At 40.8% G+C, this 13,271-nt stretch overlaps 1 protein-coding gene across 1 annotated transcript in view; it reads right to left on the bottom strand.

The window, feature by feature from the left end:
• Positions 1-13,271, bottom strand: part of castor1 (cytosolic arginine sensor for mTORC1 subunit 1) — a 22,089-nt gene extending 8,818 nt beyond the window's left edge. The window contains exons 1-3 of the mRNA XM_032516899.1: positions 12,955-13,271; positions 4,353-4,423; positions 505-698 (exon numbers count right to left, since the gene is read on the bottom strand). Of these exons, the coding sequence (XP_032372790.1) occupies positions 505-698; positions 4,353-4,423; positions 12,955-13,106 (417 nt within the window). The 5' untranslated portion in view covers positions 13,107-13,271. The remainder of the gene's footprint in view (positions 1-504; positions 699-4,352; positions 4,424-12,954) is intronic.

The raw sequence follows: 13,271 nt of genomic DNA, 5'->3' as shown, positions 1-13,271 counted from the left end.
GTTTTTAATTTGATCTTGCTTTGCTTTCTCTTTGTACTTTCAATTTGAATTATGAATAAATATTTCCTCCATAATATAAACGCATCCAAAAAGCACCATGTCATGGGACCTTTAAGAGACTATATGAGCTCAACCAGCAAGTGGCCCATTAATATATTTGCTGACACAAACATCTGTCAAGGTGTTATTTATTTTTGCTCACTTAACACTTTTGCATGTAATATATCAACTAACCTTTAGTGCCCTCAGCTCTGTCTGGAATTAATTTTTTTGTCTTTTTTTTGTCTGGCCGTTCTCAGTAGGTGAAAGGCTTTACTGTGCAATTACAGGTCTGGACTTTTTATACATTTAGAGAGTTGGAAAATTGCTCCAGATGTTTCTAAATTAGACAACAGTGAACAGCTCATTGTGCTTCTTTCATTTTGAAAAGATACATTAGTGAGCACCGTTTAGACTGGAGTGGAATAAAAAGAAATTAAAAAGACTAAAGTAGATGACACTCACCAGGATAAAGTCGGTTTGATAAGTGGAGAGCATGAAGACAGAGACATGCTGCTGGGCCAGAGGGGCGATGACCGACTTGGCGATCTTGGTCACGCCAACAGCCTGTGAGCTGCTGGAGGAGTTGCCATTGGAGACCACGTTGAGCGGCAGCCAGATGGAGCTTTCTACCTTGAGATGCTCTGAGGGCTGAAGCTCTGAGTGGGGTCAAGAAGAGAAAGATGGGTCAGTGAGCATAGGCCCAATATTCATGTTTTTAAGTGAACATGCTCAAATAACAGGAATTAGCCAGTCAAAGATCTTTCTTTTCTATGTTTTGGTTTCAACAGCATTCCAATAACTACTGTTCCAATGTGCAGCAGGTCCTAACAACACATTAAAAATATGTCTAATTTGATGCCATTGAAGCGGTTTTAGAGGGGTCACTCTACCCATTTTTCTAACAGGGTACAGTCAGTATTAGTCAACCTGTGAAAATAGCTACATTTCTTGTGTAGCTCTGAAAGGGGGGTTTTATGAAGTCTGAGCAGGCCTGTCACAATAACAAATTTTGCTGGACGATTAATCGTCCAAGAAATTATTGCGATAAACGATAATAGTATCGTAGACTCTGTAATTGTTAACAAAAAATGCACTGGAATAAAAAACAAACACAATCAAAAACAACAATTGAAATGGAAATTAAAAACCACACACAACTAAAATGATAAATAAAATGTACGTAAACAAAATTGCACTTCAAAGAATATTAAAAATTAGTCTCAGGCTCAGACAGAGTACCAAAGAGATGAAGCAGGCCAAATGCAAAAAGCTTTAAAAAAAAAAAAAATTATCTAGCATAAAGCTTTGTTGAAATAAAGTGAATTGCAGTCCAGCAGTGTGTGCAGAAAGGACGAGAGAGAGAGAGAGAGAGAGAGAGAGAGAGAGAGAGAGAGAGAGAGAGAATTTGTCGAAATGCCAGCTTTTTCACAATACTAAAGGGCAGCATCTCTTTAGCAGTGAAGCGAACTACACTGTCTGTGAGTGCAGACCATTTTGTACTATCCTGTTTGTACTTTGTTTGTCGACTAATTGCCCCAGCGACTGTGTACCGCCGGGGAGACGGACCATCTGTTGTAGTTGTCTTTCCCAGCTCGGAAAACTGCATGGATGATTGTGTTTTAGGTGCATATATGCATGTTTGTTGTGTTCCCGTGTTTAGTTGCTACTGTTTTAAAACTGCAACATACCGGCTCGCTCAGGTTAAGTGGTTCACTGCGGCCATTTGGTTTGAATCCAAAGTGCTCCCACACTGCAGCTGCAACGTTTGGCTTTGAAACCAATTCCATATATTTTTTTTTTATAATTTCTTTTTTCTTTTATGCGGCTCTTTTGCTGCACTGTGGTAGGCTACGCATGGAGTCCTGCCTACCCACACAGAGATCATGAAGTTGACACGTGACTAGAGGGCTCACACCTTGTTACGCTAAGGAACCGAGAGTGGTCATCCAGTCTCTTTGGTAGAGAGAGAGAGAGAGAGAGAGAGAGAGAGAGAGAGAGAGAGAGAGAGAGAGAGAGAAGGAAAACAAACAAGCATTCAAATGGAAATTATCGTGGATGGACAAATTATCAATCTCATTTTTATTTATCATAAAAATTATATTAAGGTCTGATGAAATATGCTACTTCATGGGAAATGTAGGATGCAGTTAGCCTAGAAATCTAGACGCAGCCTAGCGGAAGCAAATGTAGTTAGCAGCTAGGGTCAGTGTAGCAACTCTCCGTTGGCTTGCGAGCTGGAAAAAAACAAACTTTGGTCAGGACAATCACATCGTGTATAGAGTCGGTGGGCGGGCTTAACATAACGACGGCAGAGCCGCGACGGTTCTGCGTGAATTCCCTTCTACTTAAAAACAAAGAAGATGGCTGCTGCTGCTAGCAAACAACGAATCGGCTTTGGCCGCAACTATGGAAGACTTGGAGTTAAGCACTGAACTCACTCTTGAAAAAGGACAAACACCCCTAGTGCCAACATTACGTGATATGGGAGTATTTAAAGTCAAACAGGGCAACAGAGCTCTATAAGAAGCCAGTCATAAAGTTTAACCTGCGTTAGTATAAAATAAAACACACACACAACATTATTCAGTTATTTCGCAGTGGAAAAAGTCTTGAAACAAAGCTTGAACAGCCAAACTACACCAATGAAGAGGAACAGCTTTCACAAGCTATTACAAACTACCAGGGAAGTGACAGATGTACTGTATACAACCACCTGTCATGCAACAACATTTCTACAGCAACCACAATAGTGACTTGGTAACTTCAAAGTAAAAGAACCTTTTGGATGAAGCGTTTAACCACATGACAACTTTATGTTCCCGGTGATGCACTCTTAAAAGGTTTGTGAAGGTGTAAACTATTAGGCAGCTATAAGTAACAACTTTTTCTTGATAGCTGCACAGTATACCATACACCCACTTCCTCTCCCCCGCCATCTGCATCTTCCTTTTTCATTCACCATAAAGTCCCCCTGCTATTTATATCGCACAGCAACACAAGTAAAGCTTATGTGTGTAGTAGGTTTAAAAAAAATAATAATGGGTCAAAGGTCAAACAGGGAGATCACTCAGACGCAGCTGTAACAACTTTAGTCTGTAAGCCAAAAAAGTCAAACCAGGATATTTCACTCTTTTGTCCCAAAAAAAAAGCTGCCTGGGAAACCGGTTTCTATCCAGGAAGTGAAAAAGACGCTGAAGCATGATCTACAGGGGTGATACTGAGTGAAAAGGGGACCCCAATCTTCCAAAGAGTGTCACTTAAAGTCTCAAACGAGAGAAAAACTTTCTTTTGCACGTTTAAAGTCTCAGACACCTTCAGAGGAGGCCCAAACATTTTTGGTTATTATTTTTATTACCACTCATTTAGCTAACTAAAAGCATTACCAAATGGTGTCTACCTCCTGCACTGAATGCTCATTTTTCTTTACCGTCTTTCAAAGAGCCCCTGTTCTGGTTGGCATAAATTTGTCACAGACGGCCCCTTGTGGCTTCGCTACACCAGCTTTTACCTCTTAAAATAGGCACTCAGAAGGAGCGCAAAAGAGACAGAGAGAGAGAAACGGAGCACCCGGAGGCAATGTTTGCCTTTAACAACTACATCTGTGTAAAAGGACTAGACAAAAATGGCTGGATGAGGAGTCGACGGGACTACAACATGTGAGTTTTACTGTGGACTCTGTCCCAAGAGTGTAGCCGGACTAAAGGGAACATTTTAAGAGGGGCTAACTAACTTTTTAAATACTTTAATAACCAATTAATCTATCCATTCTCTTTTTTTTGGCTAACAATTGTTCAGTGTATAAGATAATTTTAAAAATAAAAAAGGCATATATCCCTTACAATTGACTAAGAAAACATCTTAAAAAGTCAAAAATTGCTTAAATTCTCGAACCAACCCTGAGAAAACACAAAATTATTTAATTCAAAACTATTTAAAAAGGAAATAACTACTAACATTGGAGAAGCTCAAATAAACGGCTCATCAATGAACAAAAAAGAAATGTCAGGGTTGCACATTTGAAGTGTAAATTTGTTAGAGTTCCCCTTCAAGTTTCCAAATTTGATATTGGTGGCAGCTTCCCTAAAACTTGTTTGGTTGACGTTCTTCAGTGCATGTCTTGCAACACTTTACATCCGTACAAAATGTTAAAACCAAGGTACAGTACATTCATTTATTGTATTCTACCTGGCAAACACTACACTACATAGTGTATAATTTGTAGTATCACTACGAGTGAGACTACAGCGGTCAGAGTGTAGCAGGACAAACTCCTGCCAGATGAAAGATGTGTGTGCACAAGGGTGTTTTACCTTTGAACCCTTCCTCGTCAAGGACAACTGTGTAGTTCTCTGGTGTCTCCGTCAGACTGAAAAACTTACATCTGAAACAGGAGAGGAAGTACAGATGAACAGAGGCCTGTGGTTTAGGTAGATAACATAAGGAGGAGAGAGAAAGGAGAAAGAGAGTAGAAGAAGAGTGTTTTTCATCAGAATCAGAATCAGCTTTATTGGCCAAGTTCGTGCAAACAAACAAGGAATTTGACCCTGGTTAGTATTAGCTCTCTAAGTACAACGCTCACTTAACATATAATAACAAAAACAGAAAGGACAGTAAGAAATATAAAAAAATACTGTTAAGTATGCAGTATAACAATACAATAGAATTTAGAAATTTACTAAAAATATACAGTAACAATTGAAAAGAGAAGTATGGTCTGAGATTTAAACAGACATATAGTGCAAGGCAGTTTAGCACAATTTTAATTATATTAATAGAGAGATTGAAGATATACATAAGGTAGATGAGCAGAACAGTGTTGGTCAGTGTAAATTGGGGGCTATTTCTGAGCGTTCAGCAGAGTGACTGCTCGAGGAAAGAAACTGTCTTTGTGTCGGCTGGGAAAGGCGAACAGTGATCCGTTTCGCCTGCCAGAGGGAACGAGGTTGTGTCCAGGATGTGAGGGGTCTGCAGAGATTTTTGCTGCCCTTTTCCTTTTCCTGACATATGCAACCAACAAAAGAAAGTTAACAGGAATCAAGTAAATAGGGTTCCCCGAAATCCACACTGGTTTCAGGACTGGCTTTGACTCAATAAACACAAGACCCAAGCTCATTATTATGCCAGCATCGCTCATTTGTCTACAGCAAATGGTGGGAAACACATCAAACTGGGGCACTGCTTCAGCTACCAACTGCTTAATTTAAGGAAAGACCGGGCAATGCTTACAGGATGTTTATATGCATATGCAGCACCACCACTCTGGTCTGCATTTTTGCAGGCTTTGAGTCATCCACCAATCTGCAATTTTGGAAAGTTACTTTTGCTTCCTTCTTATACTTAGTTCTGAAAAAATAGCCACTATGGTTAACTATTTGAAAAGATGGTGCAGTTGTACTACCTGATACAGCCCACTGGGGTTAAAAATGTACAAAATAAGACCAGTTGGTATCAGGTGTTGTCATTTGGGATCTGCACCTTTACATTCCTTGATTACAATGTACTGGGCTAGGGTTAGTAATCTGTAATATTTGCATTTTCATCAGGCTTGGGGCCGAAAGCATTTGCTTTCAAAGGCTGTTGCTTGGCATGGCCACAGTGTTTGAGCTTTGGATGTTGTCTTTGTGGGAAAAAAGTAAATAGGCCCATGGGATTTGGTACAGGATGAGGGAAAACTGGATGGTAAAACACATTTTCTTGGATAACATCAGCTTTTAAAAGGCGATTATACTTCAAATCAAATTTTTGGATAGGAGAAATTCTTGTTCTATATGGCCATATATACTGGCCATTCTAGGCTTTCCTTTCTAGCTTTCAAAACACTCAACTCAAACTCTTAAGGGCTTCAAGGGTTTTTCACTTTCTCTGGAAGATTTCCTACCACGGTTAGGATTACTACTTACTGACTCTATACTGATTGAATAGATTTAGGAGAAGGAGGTATTCCAGGCGCCCAGGGGAACAAGAAGAACAAGTCCAGTTTATTTTCGTCACATACTGGAGCACTTCTTTTTTTTTTTATTATTTTTCGGGCAATTTTTCTGCCTTTATTTTTGACAGAACAGATGAAGACATAAGAGGAGAGAGAGAGAGAGCGAGAGAGAGAGAGAGAGAGAGAGAGAGAGAGAGGGCAAATGACATGTAGCAAAGGGCGGCAAGTCGGAGTTGAACCCGGGCCCGCTGCGTTGAGGAGTAAACCTCTATATAAGAGCACCCGCTCTACCAACAGAGCTACTACTTCTACTCCTGGTTGAATGATGAGTAGCAAGCAACTGCATTAGAAATTATGTTTTTTATTATTATAAAAACTCAAAACATAAAGGCCTAAAAACACGAGGATAAAAGTCAACTACCACTTCTAAGGAGTACTATGGTTAAAAACATTCAATCACTTAAAATCATTCTTTGTTTTGAAACGAAAAGCTGAAGATTACATTTTGTAGAAACTTGATAAAATGATTAGCAATTCAGGTGGGCTTACAATCAGGGTGAATTTTACATGATTTCGGCAACTATGTTGTCAATTGGGATCCGGGTCTGATTTGCACCTCTGACAAACTTCTTCTGCATAGAATGGGTGGCTGATGCTCACAGGTATTGTAGAATTTAGAGCCAGCACCATACTGTTTTCAGAAACATAATAGTTTAGTAAATTTAGTATTAAGTTATCCAGGATTACGGTTTCTATGATGAGAAACACTGAGAATATCATTGAAAGAAAACTTTACTTTCCACAACTAATGGCTCATCCCTTTTTGCAACTCTAGAGGACCAAATTAGGTGAATTTTTAAGGAATAGTTTGACCTTTAGAGAAGCCTTGTTATCGTACAGTACTATCTTTTTTGGTAGAGAGGCAATTTCTACACAGATGACCTCTCTTGTTTTCTTTGAAACCCTAAAAAGGAAGCGCTATATATTCCTGTTTTTTCCTAAAACAGCCTCACTGGAGGTACACTTCCTCTGCTTATCAGTCAGCTGAGGCTATTACAGTAGAAGCCTGAGACTGCAATACTCCTGACTCAGCAAAAAGTAATCCCTGCCATGAGATGGGACAATTGCCATACAGAGAGACAAAGAGAGAGAGACAGAGAGAGAGAACACTGTAACACTAACTACCAGCTGTGCTGGTGAGTTCCGCCAGCCCATTGTGTTACAATACCCCCCTCCTTTCCTGTTGACCTTTCACCTTCCACAGCTCGCAGTTTCCTGCAGGTACTGTGTGCCAAGCATCTATCCTGCCAGTGAGACTGATCAAGTGTGGAGCTGTATGTGGAGTTTCTTTAGAGAAGACAGCAAAGGCTCTTATATTACATCTGTTAAGGCAGCCAAAGCTCAGCCATGTGTGTTGTCAAGCAACCTAAAGGAAATCCATCTGTGGGACAACTGTGCTTGTTTGATTTCCGGTTGGTGTAAAACAGATATGATGCTTCACCTTAGCTTCATTATGGAATACCGACAAGCCAGCAGGAAAATATGTTTGCCTAACATAGTTTTTACAATCTTTATTCAATCCTCTACTGTCACTGTCACAGTCAAAGGAAGATTGCTATTACCTACAATCGGTAGGCTACATCCCTGGAATTCTTATGAAGAGAAAACTTGTTATCTCTGGTTGGAGAAATGCAATATACATTGACTTCTATTTCCTTCCAAAAAAAATGGATTGGCTTAATGACAATAAGATATGTTATATATCACTTAGAAGAAATTTGTAGAATGAATGCATAGGAGGGTAGACAAACATGTAGGTCAAGCAACACATCTGACGTCTCCTCACAACAAAGCATTCTGTCTTTAACTTTACATCTTCCCTCGTCTCCACATCAACACATAAAAGAAAAACAAAGTGAAGGACAAAAGGAGCCCAAAGGAAACAGTACTTTATGTAAGGGTTGGGTTATGCTCAAACAAAACTAGTGTGGATGACGTGTTGGAAATCAAATGTGTCTATAGTTGTACCAAACACTCAAAAGTAGAGTATAAAGCAGCTTGTCATAGAGAAAAGGGAGATGTAATAACATTTAAATATGGGGATAATGGCAATATCATTTAAATATGTGCAAACAGTGCACATTTTCAGACAGTCTCTGTTGAAAAATATTGATAGTGTTACACTTGGCTGTAAAAAATAAATAAAAAGAGCTAGAGAGACAGTTTTAAACCCTGGCTCCTCTCTTACCTGCACCAACCGAGCCAATCATGGCGTGACGTGGGTGTGAATGCCGGATAGTGGGTTTCAAAAAGTTACCGAAATTGTCAAAACGCTTCTCAGTTCGGATGTGGGAAGGTGTGTGAGTGGGCGGGTGTTTTTCTATTCAAACACTCAACAAGCATTTCTAAAGAAGCACACTGACAAAACAACATTGTCCTCATCATCCCCCATGTCTCCAAAATAGTCTGTAATCATTAAGAAAAATACAAACTACCACCATCAGCCCTTTTCCATCACAATGATTAGTGGATTAATAGAGAATGTTGGTGAATTTTGGCTGTGCGAACATTTCACAGACTCAATGATTAAGCGATTAATCAAGCAAGTTTGTACAGCACTACTTAACAGTGACACATAGCCCGTGTGTGACCACTGCGGAGTTTGTAAACAAGTTCCTTCAACTGAAGCATGAAGGAACATGAAGAGGAGGAGACAGGAAAATAACCAAAAAGGACGAGGAAGCAACAGGTAGTGAGGGAGCGGCCGAGTGGGGAAGATGAAAACCTAGCACACGGGAGTCTGGACTTTGATCCAGCTGCACAAAGATTGGGCAGAGGTGGCACTATGTGGTGGTGGGGTTTCTGCAACTGATGCTCCAGCTGAGGAAACATGATAAGAGCGGAGCAAACTGATGCTGTTGAAGTATGAAGAGTGTGATGCGAGCCACCAGAGCCCCATGGTCAGCGGATGACCAAGCCGTCTGCTACCTATGCAGAAAGGAAAACAAACCAGAATCTGTAGCGTTCTCACAACCTCCTCTATTTTCAGAACAATGGGGACGTTTTTTCTTCTTTTTTTTTTTCTCTTTTTATCCCTGCATGTTAGAGAGGGGGCTTTTGTAAACGAGGGGAGCGAGAGCCCCCAACCTTGACAGATCAATGAAGCAGACAAGTGGAAAACTCCCCCTCGGGTTTCTGGCTCAGCTCAGGCATTGTTCCAACCCATGCTCTCGTTAGTCAGCCGCCAAAGAATAGAAAGCAGGACTGTGTGGAGCCTGCAAGGCTGCACCCACAGTACAGTAAGCCTGATATATCTGGCTCATGCTGGCCTTTGATAGTTACCACAACCATAAACTCCAAACAACAAATACAAAGACAATAAAAGACTAACTAACAGTGTGCAAGCCTGCAATCCCCACACTCATGAGCTTCCCTTAACCTATACAGCACGTATCTGGCCTTATTTATCGTCCAAACCTAATACCAAACCCAAGACATGACCTAAATCATAATTTAACTATTTGGGTCTGTGCTTCTTGGTTGTGGTAGCTTGGAGAGGGTGGTATAAAGTCACAGCCACACGGGTACTGGAATTTTCAAAATGCTCCTTGTTTTTTCCTAACATTCACATAAACCTTATCAAGCCCGGTTGTGTGGCTACTATTTTATCATACATGAACAAAACAGAAGCCATATGTAACAAAACGTCACACTTAAGTTGAGAGGCAAAGTAAACAGGAGCTCAGCAACATGCATCCATCTGCAACAGGTGCCTTGCCCAACTAACTGTAGAAATACGGGGCGCTGTAATGAAAGTTGCTTCTCTCATAAGTAGGCATTCAGTATGTCTAAAAAGGTACATTTTAAAATTTTGACTGTTACAATATGTCCCTCACTTTTAAGGGGATTTAACGTTTCTCACACCTTAAACCCTCTGATGACAAGTAGTCAGTGAGTAAATGTTGCTCACCTTCACAGCTAACAGTGTTGCTGATATTTCTAGGCAAGGCAAAGTCTTCAACTTCTTTCATCCTCTGCACCATAGGTGCCTCAGTTGTGTTGGATGGTATTGAAGGGAAATCTATCTTCTAACAATTTGGGATAAGCCTGGCTCTTATAAGCAATTACCTTCTTAAAATTCTGATCAGGACTGCTTTGCAAAACTTTGCACGCATTCTCAGGGAGTTGTGGTCTAATGAATAGCAGGGGCCTAAAAAGGGAGATGGCTAAAACCAACTGAGGCAAATCAAGCTTGTTTTTGCACCATTGTTTTGAGTCGCTATGAACTCAATCTTCACCACCACTCCCCAATCGGCATCGTCTAAAGTTTGACAAGGGTGGTGGGGGCTACTCCACTATAGAAAAAACAAACAGGAAAAACACATCCACGCCACAGCACAACATAACTCTAAAGCATGCACAACAACATACTGAAAAACAGACAGGCCTGCTCTAAGGAAGTGCAGCCTGCATGCTTTTTCTAGTTCAGTCTAAGCCCAGCCTACTTTTTCCCCTCTTGACACTGAAAACATCACAGAGCCTGTTCAAATGAAAATGTGGGCTCACACTTTTTGAAAGAAATACACCTTCAAAAGATTATTTTCCTCTACAGTTGTTATGGTCTGGGTATTACAGTGACCATAGCCTCGCATTGCAAGACGGTGAGTCGACACAGCATTCCGGGATGGGAGAAAAACGTGTTCCGGTTAACTGGCATTTCTGTATACCAATCACAATCGTCTTGTGCGCGCTAAGCCCCCGACACATTGAACTCTGCAATAAATAGCTTGAACGTTCAAAAGTTGTTTTAGTAATGCAACAGAAAACTCAGACTGGACAGATAGTCTAGCTAACTGTCTAGATTGTCCTGCGGAGATCCGTGGAGCAGTTCACCATGGTCCTCATAAATGCACCTGGAGTTTAGAATGCCAACACAAAGAAAGCGGAAGGTGTGAGACATCCGGCCTAAAACGCGGGACCTCCAGCAGAATTTCCAGCAGCACCTGAACAATCCCAGACAAAGTCTTTGAAATAAACTACAGTGAGCACATGCTGTTTGTTAGTCAACATTTAATCTGAAAATACTGACCACTTCATACCAGGAGTTACCCATTTGTTCCTGCTACCTAGGCTATTTACGCATCTTACTGTGAATTCTAACAAGCAAAAGGATCCATCAAACACGTGTTTCACAGTCACAGCTGTGAAGCTCGGTGTGATGTCATTCAGTGTGATTCATATTTAGTCATAAAAGTGCAATCATAAAAGGCTGGGTGGAGAATATTCTTTCATTGTGAAAAACATAGCCTACGTGGTTCATTTTCATAATTCACAATGAAAACAAAAAGCAGTAGACATACCGCACCTAGGTCTGAACAACAACACGCTGAAAAACAGACAAGCCTGCTAATCCAAGGAAGTGCAGTCTGCATGCTTTTCTGGTTCATTCTTTGCCCAGCCTCCTGTTTCGGCCTCCCCCCTTCCCCCACACACACTGAAAGCATCACAGAGCCTATTCAGATGAATAAAATAGGCTTGCACTTCTGGAATAAAACTAAACAGACTTTTAATCTGGGGATCAGTTCCTGATCTTTTACAATTATTCATTAGGAATGAGTTGGCTTGTACCTTAGACATGTTGGCACAATTACAGTACAACCTTGTATAATTCACACTGAGTAGTTATTTTGGTAGTATAGCAGTTTATAAGGTGGTAGAAGTCATCATGCATTGTGCCTAGTATGAACATGTCAAAACCTACTGTATTGCCTAATACTCTGAGACAAATGAGTGCTGAGGAATGCAGCTAGCCGTGAACAGATGTGAAGCGTTTGACAGGACATGATATGAAACTCATTTCTCCATAGCAAATGTTTTCCAGGATCATCTACTTATGCAGACAAGGGCTAGTCCTGTTACTTGGTAAAGCGATTATCAAAGGGCCGTGGTGTTGCTGATATTCACATGATGCTTAGGATAAGCAAATCCCGAAGGACATTGTGTTATCTAGACTTCAGATGTCACTGAGCACGAACACGATCAAAAGGAGGAAAATCTTCCCTGACATTTGCTTACAACTTCTATGTAACTTGACTTGAGAGCAGTAGCTGAGCCTTTCCTATATCATGGGCAGCTCAAAGCCAGATGTTAAGCTCTTTTTTTCTAGCCATGCATATGTGGGGCAGCCAGAGCAATAAACAATTACATAACAAAGGGAGGATATCCAGGGATTAACTGAAAACTGGTACTAATGCCAACATGAGATCCTGACAACTTGCAAACTGGATGTTGATTTCAGGTAAAGGAAGTCAAAGGTCGAGTTTGTGTTGGAGAAACAAGGTCCCACATAAACACAGTGCAGGCTCTAACATGTTTGATCAATGCTGGTTTTATGTTTGTTGGGTTTCTGTAAATAACATCACAGAGTTAGGTCTAGACCTGCTCTTTTATAAAAAAAAAAAGCGCAATGAGATAACTGTTGTTGGGATTTGGCACTACGTAAATAAAATTTAAGTGAATTGAATGTTCAGTAGAAGCACCATTCATTGCATGCATTTTACAGGACTACAAAGTAAATATGCACGTTCAAATATGACAAGTCCCTGTTAACTAAACTGCTGCAGGTTTTTTGCAAATGTAACCTAGATTTTATATACATATACACATACATACAGCCGGATGAATGCACTTATATCTGCATTGTAAGAATACGTTCATAAAGAATCATTTATTTTGGCTAAAATGCAGATTTCCAAACGGTAAGTCTTCGTCATAAACTACTGTTATTGCCAAGAGCTATGCATTGCAGTATGTCACACATGGAGGCAGAGCAGGGCATGCAGCACAGGCAAATAACCCAGAAGTGGCTCGGCCACCCAGTGAATGAATAGGCGCTGTGGGGTTATCTCTTATATTCGTACTGGATTACCAAGGTGATTCACACCGCAGTGACACAATCTGACCCCAATCATGAGTCTTCTTACCGTGTCCTGTTCCGGAGAAATATCAGTTTAATCAGGGGGTGTGTGAAATTCACCAGCCCGTTCTTGGATATGCTGGTGACCCGTAGCCTGTGGTCCAGTATGTGTAGGTCCATACTGGCGGTTCCGAGCAGTGCAGTCTCCTCGGCGTGCATGTGCGTGCGGCGGAGAAAACGCCTTCTTAACTGAGTGGTAGCATTCAAATGTTAAATATAGGCCTGGATGATGAGCATTACCGACGACATGCAGACACCACGTCCTGCACAACGCTGTGCTCGGAAAACATCCGATGCAATCCGACTCCAGCCTTGCAGAACTAC

The sequence above is a fragment of the Etheostoma spectabile genome, chromosome 5 (assembly GCF_008692095.1).
Source record: "Etheostoma spectabile isolate EspeVRDwgs_2016 chromosome 5, UIUC_Espe_1.0, whole genome shotgun sequence".
Lineage (NCBI taxonomy): Eukaryota > Metazoa > Chordata > Actinopteri > Perciformes > Percidae > Etheostoma > Etheostoma spectabile.
The sequence above is the reverse complement of the archived record's forward strand: the minus strand, read 5'-3'. Positions and strand labels throughout refer to the sequence as shown.